This window comes from Mytilus edulis, chromosome 9, assembly GCF_963676685.1.
Source record: "Mytilus edulis chromosome 9, xbMytEdul2.2, whole genome shotgun sequence".
Lineage (NCBI taxonomy): Eukaryota > Metazoa > Mollusca > Bivalvia > Mytilida > Mytilidae > Mytilus > Mytilus edulis.
The window spans coordinates 20,937,853-20,957,345 of record NC_092352.1 but is presented as its reverse complement, the minus strand read 5'-3'; the positions used below and the strand labels follow the sequence as shown (position 1 = coordinate 20,957,345).

Sequence of the window (19,493 nt, the reverse complement as noted above, 5' to 3'; positions counted from 1 at the left end):
TTAATGAATGGCTATTATTTATTTTGAATTTATTGAACCATAAAACTAATTTTTGACTCTTCACATTGAATAATCCGCGAAGCGGATTATGTAAAATGTGAAGAGTCAAAAAATAGTTTTATGGTTCAATAAAATCAAAATAAATTATTGCCATTCATTATAAATAAATTTCTATCAAAAATAAGGCTCAAAGAACTTTTTATATTATATATATTAACAATAAAAAGGTACACACATGTTGGCGTATGAATACACAACGTCAGAGTGGGCGTGTCGTCTTCAAAATTGACAACATTGAAAATAAAACTAATAATTTTAACCAATCAGAAGACAGTAAATACACCAAATTTATTTATTAAAATTTGGATATAATTCAAGATCAGATTTGTAATTATGTTATTTGATATTTTTTATAACAATTACAATAATTTTAATACATGTATAGAATTGTATAAGTTATTGTGTAATAAATTGTATTATCTAACTATATGTCGGTTTTATTCTAAACCAAACTGTAATACAAAACGTCACAAAAATACGTCACTTTTTGATACACTTGTGTGACGCACAGCTTATATTTCGTTTTTGGTTTCCTGGTGTACTGTCGTAAATTCATTGAAGATGTTCGTTGTTACAGGATGTGATGCACGATTATATTATATATTTTTGTACTTCTCCGTCCTGAGTGTTCTTGCATTTATCTGTTCTGTATTCCTGTCACGTAATTTTCTTATCTTAGTAGTAATTTTTCATTGTCATATAAACGGGAGGTTTTTTAGCCATAAAACCAGGTTTTCTTAAAATGCCCTGTACTAAGTCAGGAATATGGCAGCTGTTATCAAATAGCCCGTTTCTATGTATGATCAGTTGGCATTTGTTTTTGTTGCAGCTCAGTGTTTCTGTTGTTTCGTTGTTTTCCTCTTAAAGATGATGTGTTGTGACCCGAATTTGTTTTCACTTTCACGATATATGGCAATTGAACAGTGGAATACTAGTGCTGCTTTTTGGTGTAGATAATAGTAGTTCAAAGACAACCTTGAACAGTAAAAGGCTCCACGCATTAAACATGAAGGATCTACACAACAACATAATCTATACTATTAAACGAGAAGACCTCATTTTGTGTGTCGCTTCTCTTCCTTCCGCAATAAATTAATCATCATGCCTCTGTGGCCTATGGGTACCATGTATAGTCGCATTTGTCATCCATTCTTATGATTATTCAGTTTGGGTTATTTTGGGAGAAAAACGTAAAAAAAGGCGTTCGAATATTGTTTCCGTCATCGGACCGATTTTTAGTCATCGACTTCCTTTCTTTCAACAGATCGGCGCACACCTACATAGTAACAATACTTAATCTTCAAAGTGGCCAAATGAACAACATCGTTAATTGACTCCTTATAAGGGTTATTGCCCTTGGATGAGGATGTTATTCTATTTTCGTTAGTTTTAACTATATTGAAAATACGAAAATTTACAAGTCAAATAAATCAGTAAGACAAATCCCACCTATAGTTAGCAAGAAATTAATTTTCAATGAACTGTTAAAGAAGTTATTACTCTTTAAATGAAAATGTTTATCCTTTATTTTTTTTTAATTTTCATATTTTTCAGTGATCTGGAAAATCGTATTAGGAAAGGGGAACGCTTAAATGGTCAACATGATAAATACGTTAATAAGTTCAAAACGTTAAGATGTCTTTATATAGGAGTTGGTGCCTTCAAAATCTGGATTGCAAACTAAAACTGAGGAAATCACATCAAATATAGGAGGGGAACTTCCACACAACAGAAACACAACACTAAAATGTAACACACACAGCAACGAACTATATATGATATAACAGTGGCCATTTTCCTGACTTTGTACAGGACATTTAAGAAAAAAATGGTGGGTTGAACCTTGTTTTGTGGCTAGCCAAACCTCCCGCTTTTATGACAATGTTAAATATAACACTAAAATGAACGCATTACATGACAAGACTACAATACAAATAAATGGAAGAACATACAGGACAGAGAAATACACAAATAAACAAAATCGACAATGCAACACTCACAGAAACAAACTATAAAAAAAATATTAAAATCTGTCAGAGTAAAATTTTAAATCCTCACCTCGTGCAATAATATAAAATCATTTGTCTTTTAAATCTTTAGATTACTATTCTCTCTGTAGCCACATTGCATCCATGCCTACTTACCTCAGGAATAGGACAGTTGTTATTCGTTCATTTGATGTGTTTGTGATTTCGATTTTGTTCTTTCAACTAGAGACTTTCAGTTTTGACTTTTTCTCGTATTTTGGTATTTAAAAAAAAAAAAAAATTACTTTTTGATACGATATTCAAGAGTTCGCGTTTCCTATTATAGTTTCTTTGATAGTGTGTTGCTGATTATAGGGAAAACTAATGAACAAAGGATTCCAAATAGTAATGTGAAGTCGACCATTTCTTTGAAAGTATTATTGACGGTATCGTTATGAAATATCTGGATATAATCCATTGTTTTCCATAATATACTGTTTGCCTTTTCATTTTTGTCAAGCCTTCGACTTTAGTCGAAAAAGCGAGACTAAGCGATCCTACATTCCGTCGTCGGCGTCGGCGGCGTCCACAAATATTCACTGTGTGGTTAAAGTTTTAAAATTTTAATAACTTTCATAAACTATCCTTGATTTGTACCAAACTGGGACATAAGCTAGTTTATGATCATAAGATAGTATCAAGAAGTAAATTTTGTAAAAAAAAATTCCACTTTGTCCGTATTTTATCAAACAAAAATCTCTGAAACCGATATTATCAAGATGCTTGATTTCTTGATTGACAACATATTTGTTACGTTCGGAGGACGTGTTTTTCAACAGACTGTCGGCATACCAATGGGAACAAACTGTGCCCCTCTACTTGCTGACTTGTTTCTTTATTATTATGAGGCTGACTTCATGCAGGAACTTCTTAGGAAGAAAGATAAGAAGTTAGCAATATCCTTTAACTCTACTTTCCGCTATATAGATGACGTTCTTTCACTAAACAATTCAAAATTTGGTGACTATGTGGAACGCATCTATCCCATCGAATTGGAGATAAAGGATACTACAGATACAGTTAAGTCAGCTTCATATCTTGACTTACATCTAGAAATTGACAATGAGGGTCGGTTGAAGACAAAACTTTACGACAAAAGAGATGATTTCAGCTTTCCAATTGTGAACTTTCCATTTCTAAGTAGCAACATTCCAGCAGCACCTGCATACGGGGTATATATCTCTCAATTGATACGATATTCCCGTGCTTGCATTTCCTATCATGATTTTCTTGATAGAGGGTTACTGCTCACAAGGAAGCTATTAAATCAAGAGTTCCAAATGGTGAAGTTGAAATCATCCCTTCGTAAATTTTACGGACGCCATCACGAGTTGGTTGACCGTTATGGAATAACCATTTTACAAATGATATCGGATATGTTCCTCACGTCGTAACTACAATCCCCTTCCCTTTCATGAATTTGACCTACCGAATTAGACTATTTACCGGATTTGTAATCACATAAGCAACACGACGGGTGCCGCATGTGGAGCAGGATCTGCTTACCCTTCCGGAGCACCTGAGATCACCCCTAGTTTTTGGTGGGGTTCGTGTTGTTTATTCTTTAGTTTTCTATGTTGTGTCATGTGTACTATTGTTTTTCTGTTTGTCTTTTTCATTTTTAGCCATGGCGTTGTCAGTTTGTTTTAGATTTATGAGTTTGACTGTCCCTTTGGTATCTTTCGTCCCTCTTTTACTTATAAATGAACTTAGTTTATCTTCCAGTTAACATTACAAACAGTTAAAGTTTATAAAACATTTATTCGATTCATAAACTATCCTGGATACACGAGACACTGGGTTCTGCAGAACCCTTAAGAATTTTTTAATGGTGTTTTTTTTTTTTTAATTTTATCCGTAATTCTGTAAACAAAATACTTTAATATACTTCCACAGCGTTTCATTGTTTATAGTGACATTTTGACATTTACTATTGGTCGAGCCGAACCAATAACATAACAATTATTATCAATAAAATATTTATAAAACAATCGGGAGAACATTCTATATTTATATATAACTATACATAAACAGGTATAAAACAGTTGCAGTTGAAGAAAAAAAACTTGAATAAAAAGATTAAATTTTATATTATTTTTTCCTTGTAACAAATGACTGATACATTATTTTTAATGCACGAATTATTGGATTGTTGCATTCCTAAAGATAACAAGTACATAAATCAGGCCGTCAGTTTCCTCGTTTGAATTGCTGTTCATTTATAGGAACCTTTTATAGCTTGCTATACAGTATAAGTTTTGCTCATTGAAGGTCGTACAGCTACCTGCAGTTAATAATTGCAAAGTCTTTTTGTCTCTGGTGGATAGTGGTCACATGGGCAATCATACCACATCCTCTTATTTCCAAATGCCTAAGTTTTACAAATTAACTTGATTGATGATATCCTATATACCCTTAAATTATTTTATCGATGTAATTTTGTGAAATATGCAACATATCTGGAATACTTTTTCCAACCCATTCGATATGAGTAGTATTAAGCCCTCTTAATTTCCACATTATTTTCCATTGATTGAGTAGTGTTGTGGGTTAATTGCTGCTTGGCGAATTTGTGTTTGTTTTATTGTTAATTAGATATCTGATTTTCTCTTTGAATTGTTTTACATTTTTGTCATTTCTCAGCCTGTTAATGCAAGTTTAACGTTATAGGGTTATTCATTGTCCTAAGCCGTGCATTTATCTATCAAACTTGTTTTCATTCTCGTCCGTAGGTGGATAGTTGTCTTATTGACAATCATACTCTATCTTTTTATGATTATATATTAAATAAGTTTGCGTCAATGGGAATATGGAGACTTGAGACAATTCAAGTTTTTTTTTCACGCATAATTGAAGTTAAATAAATAAAGGCAACAATAATATACCGCTGTTCAAAAGTCATAAATGGATTGAGAGAAAACAAATCCGGGGTTACAAACTAAAACCGAGGGAAACCCATCAACTATAAGAGGAAAACAACAAAACAACAGAACACTGCAGAGTAACAAAAAACAAACTACAATGCAACACACATAGAAACGAACTATTAAAAAACAACTGCCATATTCCTGTCATTGTGTACAAATGTAAATGGAATATTTATTTAACTTTATGTGTTAGAAGATCTTGTTAAAATATGTGACACAACCCTTTACTGTAACATGACATAAAAGGATGTCAAGCAATATAAAATGTTCAAATGCCTAAATTTGGCAGCAGGGACAAATAGTGAAGTACATTTCTTATTTAATGTCCCTACAATCAATAACTTCAAACACTATTTAAAAATGTTTGACAATTATTTGAAACTTGAGTTACATCACTGTTGACGCTTCGATCTTTGATATCAATTAAAAAGAAATGCACTTTTTATTAGAGCTAGGTATTTAAATCCCGTGTAGTACAACACAGGACAATTTCTACGTTATTTACAATATTTTGTCAGTTTCTATGTACCTGTCCATGTTTGAGTTAAAATGGTATTTAAACACTTCAGTTCAATGACAAATACCTCAAATTAAGAGTTTTCATTTCAATATTTAATATCAATTGACAGAATTAAAGTTTGTTTGTATTTACGATCCTCCATTCTTTAGATTGAAATTCGAACCTTTCTATTTTTTCTGCAGATTACTGAAGCGAAGACTAACGGTTTTAAATTGGGTATTGATACCAGTAATAGTTTTTCCTTTGACCAGGTAAACTTGTGGTATCTGTTTACACGGTAATTTTATACAGGTGTAATACAGTCTCTATGTACATAATTATGATAGGATAGCACAGAGCAAACAGTCACTAGGAACAGAAGGTATGTTACTGACATTGTACTTAATGTTTTACACCTTTATTACTGTTAACACATAGTTTATGTCTTAATAGAAATTATACCATATCTATTTCTACTTTTTGAATGAGAATTATTATTCTGTTGCTTTTATTTTTTTCAAATGGACAACATATAAGAATCTGATTATTTTGATGATAAATTATGTATTTGTGTATCTTGAAATTCCGAAGCTAGAATAAATTGACCAATTAAGAAATCGGTTCAACTTTGTATTGACTTTCAGTTTTAAAATATTCACATTCACATCCGAAGTCCTTTAGGACAGTTAAAAAGAACTAGAAATTTGAAGAAAATAGATAATATGAAACAAAAAAAGATGAATAAAATGTAACAAAAAGATATAGACATGAAAACTTTTATATCTTTCATATTTGGTGAATAAAAATATGTGTGTTATACACAGATCCTAACACTTCTATTCACGTATGAAACTTTTTTTTTAGAGTGGGGGGGGGATAAGAGTAAAAGAGCGTCAAAAACATTGATCGAAAAATTAATCGAGGAAATAGGAAAGTATTTAGGGCAAATTGCAAGAGCGGGTGATATCAAGTAAAATAACAAAAATACCGAACTCCAAGTAAAATTCAAAACGGAAAGTTCTTCATAGATAGCTAGTTCAAAAGCTAATACAAATCATACGAACAGAAAACAACTGTCATATTCCTGATTTGCTACATATATTTCCCGATGTAGAATGATTTTTATATTAGAATGTAAATGAATTGTGTAATCTAAGTCGTTAATTAATTCATTTAGAAATAACATGACTCTTGGCAAAGTGTTAATATGATTAATTTTCTATGGAATAAAAGTTCAATTTACCTTTTACAGTACTTAATAATAAGTACTTTAATTCTACTTAAACTTTCAATAGACTTTAATATATTTTTAAGAGGTCTCGTACCCATAATATGTCTTATTTTGAACTTTAATGCGTATATTGAAATCAAGGTTGAGAGAATTAAGCATAGTAGACATGAAGGATTGATCGATATAAGTTTAAGAAAGAATCAGACCGTGTATGTACATATTCAAGTTATGATATGAGTTGGTAAAAACAAGTGAGTGTAGAACTTGTTGTCTTACCAGAAAAAAACCGTCTTTAATCCCGTCAAGGCAGAAGTTTCATATGGCACCCATCATTACTGAATGAATACAATAACATATTGCAGTGTATTCCGCTGAGATACCATATAGAAACAGTTTGTATGTTTTGCAAAGAACAAATCAGACCCAACATAATCTTTGTTCACATTTTTACTTGGGGATCATCTTCTTGGTCTCGTTGTTACCACGTTTGGTTGAGTTCGAAAATCACTGACACACCCATGGATATGTCCTGCTCTCTTCTGTGCGTTCTGTGTTCATGTCTGATGAGTTAGAGTAGACTACCTGGTTGAAATATGTTTTCCTTGTAATCTATATAGAAAAAGTAGATGTATGATTGATTGCTGATGAGAAAAAAAATCATATGTTAACAATACACCTAAATCAAATTTGGCATATAGCATCCAACAACAACCACTCACCAGCGACTCCCGACTAACAACAGAGGCATATGTAATTCGATAAATAAGTTTAAGAACTGTAAAAATGACGTAAAGCGACAAGATGAATACAATCTTTAAAATTATTCTGAAAAGGCTTTGCTCATGAGACAGACAAGAAGCACACGAAACAAAAGTATAAAAGGGCACATCTAAGACAACCGCAGTTAAAAGCTAGTTCGAAACAGATTACATCAAATAGATAAATAATCATTTCCAAAACTAATGCATCAATCATACTAACCAAACGTTTTATCGTCTATACTTACGTATTTGGTACAACTTTTTGAAATTTTGGGTCCTCAAAACACTTCAACTATAAAACCAGGTTTAATCCACCATTTTCTACATTTGAAAAGAAAATGCCCGTACCAAGTCAGGAATATATCAGTTGTTGTCCATTCGTTTTTTTATGTGTTTTGTCATTTGATTTAGCCATGTGATTAGGGACTTTCCGATTTGATTTTCCTCTGAGTGCAGTATTTTTGTGATTTTACTTTTTATACTTGTTTGGCTTTCTAACTATTTTGATCTGAGTGTCTCTGATGAGTCTTAATTGTGTAGACGAAACGCGCGTCTGGCGAAACAAATTATAAGCATTCATATTGCTATTAACATATTCACTTCCTGATATTATGAGTGTACCTCCATATTAAGAAGCAACTCGGTTATTGCATCAAACCATGCATTTATATTTTGGTACAGAAATGAATACAATCGTTAGAACTATTCGGAAAATGCTTTACTTATGAGATCGACAAGAAGCAGATAAAAAAAGTCTAAAAGAACAGTACATTTATCCGCCATTTATTTGTATTGGTATACTTGTAGTTGTTTTCTTAAATCAAATTATTTGTATAACATTGTTTTATTATTTAGGGAAAGGAAGATAAGAAGCAAGCATGGGACTGCTTAAAAAGCTTTTTGAAGAACTTCCAGATGACGTCATCTGTGCTCTCTGTAACGAAGTTTTCCTCGACCCAAGAGTTTTGCAATGCAACCACATGTTTTGCAGCGCCTGCTTAGTACGCAGATCTGCAAGGATAAAGGCTGATATATGTTCAACATGCGAGACACCTTACCATGGACCTTCTTGTAGACAAGCTGACGAGGGATTCAAGCGAACACTACTGAACCTTAATGCTATATGTAACTACAAATGTGGCATGAAAATTAAAATGGCGCATCTACCAGAACATCTTAAAGACGAATGTCAACAAGCACCAGTGCCGTGTCCTAATGCGATCAAAGGATGCAAGAAAAAGGTGAAGCGGTGTGATTTGAATAAGCACATTGACGAATGCAATTTTCGAGTAGTAACTTGTGAAGCATGTGGGCATGTAACTATTTTCCAAGACCTTTTCACTCACCAAAGTAGAAAAAAATGTCTAGAGCGTAAGCTTAAACAACAAGTTATAAGGGAATTAAGACATGCTCATCAGGAAGTGATAAACCACAGGTCAAATGTCAAACGAGATCATATACGCCTAGACATAGAACAAACTAAGAAAGTAATTCAACATGCCCGTTATCTGCAAGAACGAAAACAAAAACTCCATCAGTTACTGCTTTCACAAAACAATAATGATGCCATCAACAGTGAATCTGGAGACAGTTTTTTCTTAACCGATCTAGAAGAATTGAAAAACAAAGACACTTCATTATCATCAACTCCTGTTCACTCTAGATCTACGGTTGGATCCCAGCAGTGTGATAGATGCCTTAAGCATTTCTTCCCAGGAAAGAACCATGGAAAATCTTGCCGTTGGCATGAAGGGGTATGTATTAATATCGAAAAAGAATGTAATTATGATCGAACATCTAACTCATTGGTAATTGTCAGAAAAACAAACTTAACGGTTCAAGTACTACCTTCCGATACTATGTTTCGAGTTGTCGAATGACAAGCCATTCAATTGTTGGTTTCAGAATGAATAAATGGGACGATTTCGAAAAAGATGCAAAATTAAGAATTTGTCGTATTGTGACAGTTCTATTGTTCATTTTAAATTTTAAGTAACAACTTTTATGTTTTTTTATCTGACGGCCTTGTAAAAAGCCTAGCGAAGATAATTCTAATTATTTTTATGGTTGTTGGAAGAAAACTATTCATTATTTGAGTGTTTAATCTGCAGCCCCCAGTTGACTGTATAAAATCTATGGGAGACACAGTTATTGCATGGGTGTAGAAATATAGGTACTATGCAAAAGTATTTTAAGATACCAAGGGGAGAATCAAAACTCATTCAGTACACATCCTGGTTCTTACACAATGATACTAGTTCTGTGATAATTCGAGTTAAAGTACCACAAATTTATTAAGAGAAAAAAAAACAAGTATAAACATGTGAGTGTCGTTTTCACCAACAATACATACTGAAAGCACCACCATTATAAGTCTTTTGTGCAAACTATTTTCTCTAACGATTGTATGAATGCAGGTGTTAATTAAGATGAATCTGTCAAAGATACTGAGAAAGTTAACAGTGGCAATGTTGCATATGGCTTTATGATTAATTAACAAATAAATATACAAATTATCTGAATGGCATAAATTTTATATAAAAGATAACGAATGGAGTACCTCACATCACCCCGGTTTTAGTGGGTTAAGTGATGCTCAGTCATTAGATTTCTATGTCGTATTGTGTAGAATGTTGTTTTTCTTTTGGTTGTTTATTTTTTCTTTAGCAAGGCATTGTAAGTTCGTTTTCGACTAATGAGTTTGACTAACACTCTTATTTTTGTAACTCATCCGGAGAAAATACTTTAAAAAATGAGAGTTTACCCAAGTTTAAAAAAAAAGCAGATGTTGTATGAATATCAAAGAGACAACTATCGACTTGAGTGCGAGAATGCAAACAACTTAACAAAGACGTTTTTTATCACTCATGTCAATTTGATTATTTACAATTTTACAGTAACTGTTATAAGTGTGTGTGTGGTTTTATAAATTTTCGAATTCGGACTGTTTTATTGAAAGATATCCCAGATGGATTCTTTTGTAGATCTAAAACTTGTTTACATAGATTTAAAATTTTCATTCTTTTTCTTTTCATGCATTCTACAGCCTGTAAGTATATGTTAATCTTATTCAAAATAAGTAGTTATGAGCATCTTTATTTAGTTATGAGGTTACTTATCTTATCATTTTCATTTGTTTTATTTGGTTTCTTTAAGTTTGTTTAACTGATTTCCTTCCATAATCAAAACTTAATACAACCAGATACTAGTATGCTTTGTCTGAAGTCTCATATAATGATTCAAGTAACCCATATACATTTAGACCACAGAAGTTTATCTATAAATTTACCAAACATATATTTATACTATACTAAAAAATTAAGCGTCTGTAATGAGAATGAGTATAAATAATACAAGTCTTGGTAATTCATTACATATGGTCCGAGACCACAGTTCTGTCGTAGTGCATTTCTTTTAGACAATAAATGGAATTAAAAAAAAATCATCTGCGCTTTTTCAGTGATATTTTTACAGTGTGTTGTTTTACTTTTGGGACAAGTTATATTAAAATTATAGAAAACTTCATAGGCTCTACCTCAAAATATGGACAATTTTATGTTAAGGGGGGAGGGGGGGGGGGGGTCTTGAAATCTTTTGACAGGTTTCAAATACCTGATTTTTAACTTTTTTCAGATGGACCAAACCACTACTTTACTTTAAAATGCATGACCCAAATTTCTTCACAGTGTAATGTCATCCCCCTACTTGCTATTTGAAGCATAAAACATGAATAAATACATTTGAAAAAAAAAAATAATAGGCAAGTAACAAACTGTCCACACTATGGACAATATCAAGGGACGATAACTGTGTTCCCGGACCATATAACACTTGGAACTATGATATCTACAGACCAAATGTGTGTAAGTGTTAGATTATACATCCAAAACACTGTCGTACCTTGATTGGTTGTTGATGTTAATGCCACTAATATTAATAGCACTATTGGCTATATCGTTGCGGCTAGTTCTCATTTGGTGGAGGATATGGTGTACCATTTGGTTCAAAAGGTATTTTTGTCGGTTAACCGCTATTTATATACCGGTTAACCGCTATTTTTATCGGTTAATCGCTATTTTTATCGATTAACCGCTATTTATATGTCGGTTAACCGCTAATTTTATCGGTTAACCGCTATTTATACCGATTAATCTCTATTAATATGTCGGTTAACCGCTATTTTTATCGGTTAACCGCTATTTTTATCGGTTAACCGCTATCTTATCGGTTAACCGCTATTTCTGAGTGTTAATAACTTCTAATTTATCGTCTATGCACAAAACAAATAATTATTGAAAATAAGTAAGTGATTGATGGAGGAGATTTATCGCTTAACCTGTTAACACAGTAATTTTAATTGCTTACTCCTCCCATTTTGGTCAATTAAAATTACTTGAAGAACGCCCACATGTTTCGAGCGTTGAGCACGTGGCAATATTATAGCACATAACACTATATCGCACGTCAGTAATCTTTATTTTATTTATGACAAAACGGATTGTTTTGCATGAATTAATCACCAAAAAATGGATTCATTTACTTATCAGCTTCCCCTCTTCTCCCACCCTACCTCCTTTTTTATACTTACGCCGACATAACCACACGGTAGACGCTTTCCTGGTGGTAGAATTTCTCCTCTTCATTCCTTAATATCATAATTTCTAGATCGATTTGTGAATAATTGTTGGTTGGTTCATTCTCTTTATAAAAAAAATGGAAAAACATATTAAGCGCTAGTTGTTTTTGGCTTTTTAACCATCTTTAACGCTTCCAAAGGATACGTAAGACGCAGAAATTAACAACTATAGGACACCTTCAACAATGAGTAAAACCCATACTGCATAGTCAACTATATACTGCCTCGAAATGACAAACGTAAAACAATTCAAACGAAAAAACTAACGACCTAATTGATGTACATAATAATAAACCAAAAACCAAAACTGTAACACAGCAACAAAAAGTAAATAAAAAAACATTGGATGACAATAAAGTAGAATGTGCCATGGGAGTTTACAAAACATTTAATGGCACAAGTAACACGATACCGAATAGCATATCTCCCGATTTTTTAAATATTTTGTACACTTTTTGACTTTAATCCGAATTAAATCGGAATATGAAATACAAAATAGAGGTCACAACTTTTGTTTTTTTGCAATTTTCATTGGAAACTTAAATTTTATGCCAGGTTCACACTGCCGATCAGATCAATTCGATGATCCCTATTGTCCCTATTCCACCACCAAGCGAAACCAAAATCTTGATCGGGCCTGTTTACGACTTCTACCCGACTGTTATTCGACAGACTGTACACGACTTTAACTCGACCATCCACGACTCCAACCCGACCACTAATTGATTAAATATTCGATAATTCCAACCAATTTACGATCCACACGATCTTTACTCGACTTGTTAGACCAAATCAATTATACTCGATCACAGCCTGATCTCTACCAAACCAGATCGACCGAATCGTATAGATAGTCGGGAATTAGTCGGGTATATACAATTTTTATATAAAAACATCATATTTTATTATGCGACGCCGCAGTGTAGGGGTCATTAAGACTAATACCGAGTTCACACTATAAAATTTATACCTCGGGTTGCTTTGCTACAACTAAAAGTGAAGAAATGGGGTATAAGTGTTGCCTTTGTCCGTCCGTAAGTACATTGTGTACGTACGCTCTCTTCAAGCTTCGTCACAACCTTTGACCTGTCTCTCTGTGCTCTATAAATCCAACTGCTTTATTTCCATATAGATATTCTAATGGTTTTACTCGGACCTTCTGTGCACTACTAAATTTAACCAAACAAACGAAGAATGTGTCCATGGGACATAGATAATGCCCCAGCTTGCATATAACGTTATAAAGGTTCATTCCCCAAGAACGACAAAAGTGACGCCTTCCAAATTCGATCTTGATCTGTGTTTTATGATAATAAGTGTTGTGTGTAAGTTTCATAAAATCTTATTGAGGCTAAACAAAATTAGTGAACGGAAACTAATTGTGAGGACATACGCAGAAGACGAACAAGAAGGCGTAGACAGCAACGGATGCCGAGACGTCTAGGTTAGGCAGTGTGTAACACGGCGAACACTGTGTGAGTAGCATCAGAGACTTGCAGGAGTTCGACAAATGGTTGAAAAACTTCTTCAGAGTCTAAGCTGATATATTTTGGGAGTTTAACTGGTCTTTAAATTTCTTGAAAATGACACCACAAAATGAGATTTGTCACTGGATTAGTACTTATGTTAGATAGCAATATACATAAATTTGACCATCCCCTTTTCCTTGCTTTTTTACAAATGAAGCTTGCTGTTTGTGTCATATATATATGCATACATGTATGTGTATATCCATGGCAATTACCTATTGGCTAAAAACTATTGTAGAAAGGTGGTAAAGCTGTCATATATTTCCCAAAAATTGACCAGAAGTAGACTTGTATAATCCCCTGGAGTGAAACCTTTTCTGAAACTGTTTACGTATAACTATCAAGAGATCAAATCAAAATCAGTTGTCTTTCGTCTTATTTTCTGTAAAATTGCGTCATAAAGTTCGTTTGTACGGTAACAGATAGTTGTTCATTTCTGTATTATTTGGTTTCCTGTGGAGAGTTACCTCATTGGCAATCATACCTGCTCTTATTTTTATACTACACAACAGTCAAACAGAAAATAGTTCATAAAACAGGTAAACCCCACTTTGGAGGCTATAATAGTCATTAGCATTCTAATAATGATTTTTTATTGCACAATTACTTTCATATCTGAAAAAACCAAGGGGACCAAAATGCAGAATCTATTTCCCTTCCGGAACACCTGCACGAGATAGTCCCAGGTTTTGTAAGGTTTCGTGTTGCTAATTAGTTTTAAGCTTTCTATTTTGTGTATGTGGACTGCTGCATGTTTTTCTTCTCGTCGTTTTTCGTTTTTCTTAATGGCTGTGTAGGTATTTTCGAAATTTCAGTTTGATTGTTCCTTTGGTATCTTTTGACTCTCTGTTAAAATTTTACCCCTCCTTGCAAATGTACAGACCAGTACTGTAAATGGAGGATTTTTGGTACAATTAAAAATAAATAGTGACAATATACTTTTGCGAAAGCAAAGTTATGAGAGTTATTCAGATTTGCAAACATTTTTACTGAATCGTGTAGCAATCATGTGTACTTGTATATGGCCGAGTAAAGATCGAAGAGATGTCAAATATGGTCGCGTAGAAATCGGGTATAAAATTGGTCGATTTGGTCTGGGGTCAAAATAATATAGAGGTCGCGGTGATCTAAGCGATCGGGCATCGGTCGAGTTCATCTGGACCACAGATCAAACAGGTTGGCGTTGATCGGGAAATGATCTGATACTAATCAAGCAAAGGTCGAGATGATCGAGTAAAGATCGGTAAAATATTTGTATTCCACCCAAACTCGATCTTTACACGATCATTTCCCGATCAATTCGACCGTTACTCGACGAATAGTCGATCTCTTCTTGTGTATATCATTTTATTCTGGTATCACCTAAGTTGAACAAAGGTATACAGAAAAAACATATTAAATAACATTACATTGCATTGTACATTTGGAAAGGAAGCATTAAATATGAGTGACTGGCTTCTCGATCCTTACTCGAATGTTTTTAACATGTCAAAAATTATCGGGTAGAATTTCAGATTGATGACGACCAAGATAGACAACCTCGAGCATTCTTGCCGATTGAGTCAGACCAGTATCCCGATTACTTAATTTGTCATGATCGGGATTGATCGAGTTGTTCTGATCGGTAGTGTGAACCTAGCTTTAGTTACCCGCACAAGATCAGCCAGATTCACACAGCCGATTAGATCAACTCTATGAACCCGATTGCTCAAATTCCCACGATCAAGCGGGACCACATTCTTGACCAGGCTTGTTTACGACTTCTACCCGACCGCAATCCTACTGTACAAGATTTTAACTCGACAATTCACGACTTCTTAATGACTACATCATGACTCCAACCCAACCACCACTATAATAAACATTCGACTATAAGACGAATTCACAATCTCTACAAGATCTCTACAAGACGAGATCTTTACTCGACTAGCTAGAACAAGTCAACAAAGCTCGAACTCAGCCCGATCTCGACCAGAATTAATAGACTTGATCGTAAAGGGGTCGTAGGGATAGCCGGGAATTGGTCGAGTAAGTGCAATTTCATTAGAAAAAAGTCGGATTGTCTTATGCCTCGCCGAAACAAATGAGACATTTAGTGTTACACTTGTCAATCCATTCGTCCGTACGTCTGTTCATTCCGCATATTAGTTTCCGTTCTCTAACTTTGGTTTGCCTCTATTAACCTAATGTTATTAAGCTCATACACACTGCTTATTACTAGTATCCTAATCAAATATCACAGATTAAATATCGTTATATGCGAACGGGGGCTAAAGCGTCCGGATAAAGTGCACCAAGGACTCTGGTACACTGTACTGCAACTACAAAGGATTATTCTCAGTCACACTATTAGCCCTCGTTGACGCATGTTACAAGTTTATATGGTACAGAGATGGAAGTGCGTCTGACTCTTCAACCATTCTGAATAGAGGACTTTGATTGAGGAACTAGAAACACCCACTGCCCGGCGATATGGAGAACACTCATACCGGTACCTCATGATTGAATATGGTGCATTTCCATTGAGATCTGGATGAAGCCGTACTCCAGAGATATCAAAACCGAGACTATCGTATGCACTATTTCAAAATGCCAGCAGGTTCAGTTGAGTGGCAAGAGAGTATGATTTTGTTCATCAGTGCTATTGTAAATTAAGCTACTTGTAGTTTTATCGTTAAACCACTGATGTAGTTATTTTTTAATATGGCACCTTGTTTTTATGTGTTATAAAGTTGTCAAGATTGATTTTAAAATAAAGGTAATTATGCCTTGTTTTGTTTAAAACTGTACTAAAGCTTTGGTAGATGTTTTGCCTTTTTTTACGTTTCAAAAATGATTCGAAACGTTTGTATTTACTTATTTATTAGATTTACTGCTCTTTTCTTGAAAATGACACCACTAAATGAGACTCGTCACCGGATTGGTACTTATGCAATATGACAGGTGCAATGTGTATTTGGTGGGTTTCGTGTTGCTAAGATTTTAGTTATAATGAGTTGTGGACTGCTGTTTGTCTTGTCGTCGATTTTAGTTTTATTCCATGGCTGGGTCGGTTTGTTCCTGACCTCTGGGTGTGATTGTTTGTTTGATATATTTGCCTCTGTTAAAGTACAGCTAAGTACGGTACACGGGGACATTTTTGCGGATTTCATTTTCGTACATTTCAAAATAACAAGGACAATATATTCTTGCGGGAAAAGTTATGAGAGTTAATTAGATCTACACATCGAAAAGTGGTTGCGTTTGGTCGAATAGAGATTGGGTATTGGTCGAGTTGGTCTGGGATAAAAAAAAAAATAATAGTAGTCGCAGTGATCGATGACGTTGGTTGAGAAACGATCGCATTTTAGTCGAACAAAGGTCGTGATGATCGAGTACTGATTGTTCAAATATTTGTATTCAGACCAAACTCGATCCCTTTACGATCCTTTTTCGATTAAATCGATCGCTACTCGGCGAAACTCCGATCTCTTCTCGAGTGACTGGCTTCTCGATGCTTACTCGAATGTTTTTGAAAGGTCAAAAACTCTCTGAAAGAAAGTCAGATCGATGACGAGTAAGGTAGACCACCCCGAACATTCTTGTCGAACTAGCCAGACCAGTCTCCCGATCACTTAATCTGTCTTGATCGGAATTGATATAGTTGGTCTGATCGGCAGTGTCAACCTAGCTTTAGCTTCAAAAATACTAGACTTCTTTGTTACTTAAAATTAAATTATCATCAATAAAATGACCTTTAGCTGTCATATATCACCATTTTAAAACCAAATTCAACTAAATTGTTGAATTAAACAGCTTTGCATAAAGTTAAACCTATAGAAACCATATATATCCCGAATTTTTCGTGTATAAGTTGTTATGCCAATTCATAGCCAATGTTTAAATCTTTAAGAGACAGATGCCGAATCACTAACGACCGAAAACAATCCATAGGACAGTGTGAGAACCTTAACACATTAGCACATTTACCCTAAAGTCTTAATGCAAATTAATTGACTAAATTTGTGGCTAAATTATATCATCTTATAATTATTTTGCATTAACTTTTTATCCCTCATTTTTTTGCCAAGCAACAACATCAAAAGAGCTATATAAATGTTCGTGAGAGTCGGGCTCGATGATGTTAAAATTGGCTTTGAGAGTATTTTCATAGATTGAAATGATTTCCGTGTACATATTTTATTATCATGCATAAAACGATGCATCCAATGTCGTCTGATAGGACCCGACACTGTTTTAGTATGTCGGCAGTTATAGCTTGGGTTTGTCCTCTAGCTTAGACTTGATTATAATTAAATATAAAAAAAAAATCGTTTACCAGTACATGTTAAATCAGTCATAAATTTATAAATGATTCATCATTATCATGACAGATATGCCATCATTAGGGGTACAACTATCAATTGTTGTTTTAAAAGTCTTGATCTATAGTTCGCATGCTAGACTTTTGTGATTGCTAGATTTACATAACTAATGGTTTAACATTTAACTCTTGTCCTCGTCAGACTGCAATAAATGTATGCGAATATTTCATGATACTTTATATTTTGCTATTAAAAAATAATGAATATATTCTTTCTGGTTTAAGTTTCTGTGCTGCAATATTTCAGTAGAATCAATAAATAATAATAATACATATATATATGTTTTGTAATTATACTAGTTTCGTCGTTTTTGACGTTATTATAACCACTTATACTAATCTAAAATTTGTTAGATTTGTATTAATTTTAATTAATTTATTTATTTATTAATGAAATGCACATTTATACCCCTGGGGGTTGAAGGCATATACAAACAATACAATACAATATACACAATAGAAAAATTAACATATTAAACATCATATATAAAGTGGTAAAACAGTAATATTTATGCAGGTGTTGTGTCCACTCCCCTCAGTAATGGTCACCTGTTGTTTCTGTATCAGTCGCTTGGAATACATGCTGTGGTGGACAGCTATTGTGATTCAGATTGATAACATTTGTTTCTTTTAAATGTATTTCAAGGTCAAGAATGCCATATGTTGTAAATCTTAAACCTTTAGTTACAATAACACCTATGAATAGTTTGACCAGACGATGCTGATCTGATGCTCCATTATATATTATAAATTATTATTATCCATAACCCTGAATTTTCCGTGACGTTTCGTTTTCAGCAGAAACTATCTTATTCATTATTTCAAACATAAAAATTTGCCACAGATTTCAGGTTAAAAGACTGCCGTCAATTATCGGACCTAGTACATTTATTGTGGTTTTATATTTTTATTTTTTAATATATAATTTTTCCAATAAATTCAAACAAAAAGTAATCTATAATGAGTTTCAGTCAACAAATGTATTTTATTACATTGACCATTTGAACATCGAATTTGAATAAGTCAGTTTAGATTTTATAATTTTATATGGAGCCCAGGGCCGTAACTACATGGTCTGATGTTGGAAATAAATTTTAAAAAGTTGAAACAAAAGCTTTTCTTCAGATCATATTGTTTTCACGGCGAGTGTCTTGCAAAAATCAGCTGATTTCTCTTCACTTTTTGATGTTGCCCCTGTATATTTTTCGTGATCCATCTTTATAATCAGTGTTAAAGGTCTTTTATTGTAGTTATGTGTCTTATCTGTACCCGGGTTTGTCTTTTGTTCATTTATTGTCCTACTTTTTGATTAAATTCTAAGTGTTGATTTTCTTTTGCAAATCTAGTAATTTTTTTTAACTTGGGAGTTTTCTTATACCGAAGTACCTTTTGTCTAATTAAAAAAAACTACATGAAATTGTTAGAATATTATCGAAATTAGAGCTACGATGACGGGTGAA

General features: G+C 33.5%; 2 protein-coding genes across 2 annotated transcripts in view; one reads left to right on the top strand and one right to left on the bottom strand.

The window, feature by feature from the left end:
* LOC139489648 (leucine-rich melanocyte differentiation-associated protein-like) overlaps nt 1–19,493 on the bottom strand; it is a 511,226-nt gene that overhangs the window by 285,099 nt on the left and 206,634 nt on the right. The window lies entirely within an intron of this gene.
* LOC139489643 (TNF receptor-associated factor 3-like) lies at nt 5,717–11,265 on the top strand. The gene is made up of 3 exons (XM_071276274.1): nt 5,717–5,895; nt 8,361–9,259; nt 10,552–11,265. Exons 2-3 carry the CDS (start codon nt 8,384–8,386, stop codon nt 10,567–10,569), a joined length of 894 nt encoding a protein of 297 aa, XP_071132375.1. The 5' UTR covers nt 5,717–5,895; nt 8,361–8,383; the 3' UTR covers nt 10,570–11,265.

Bases quoted from the DNA above. Each gene is read 5' to 3' on its own strand.
- LOC139489643 (XM_071276274.1), top strand. From the start codon at position 8,384: ATGGGACTGCTTAAAAAGCTTTTTGAAGAACTTCCAGATGACGTCATC.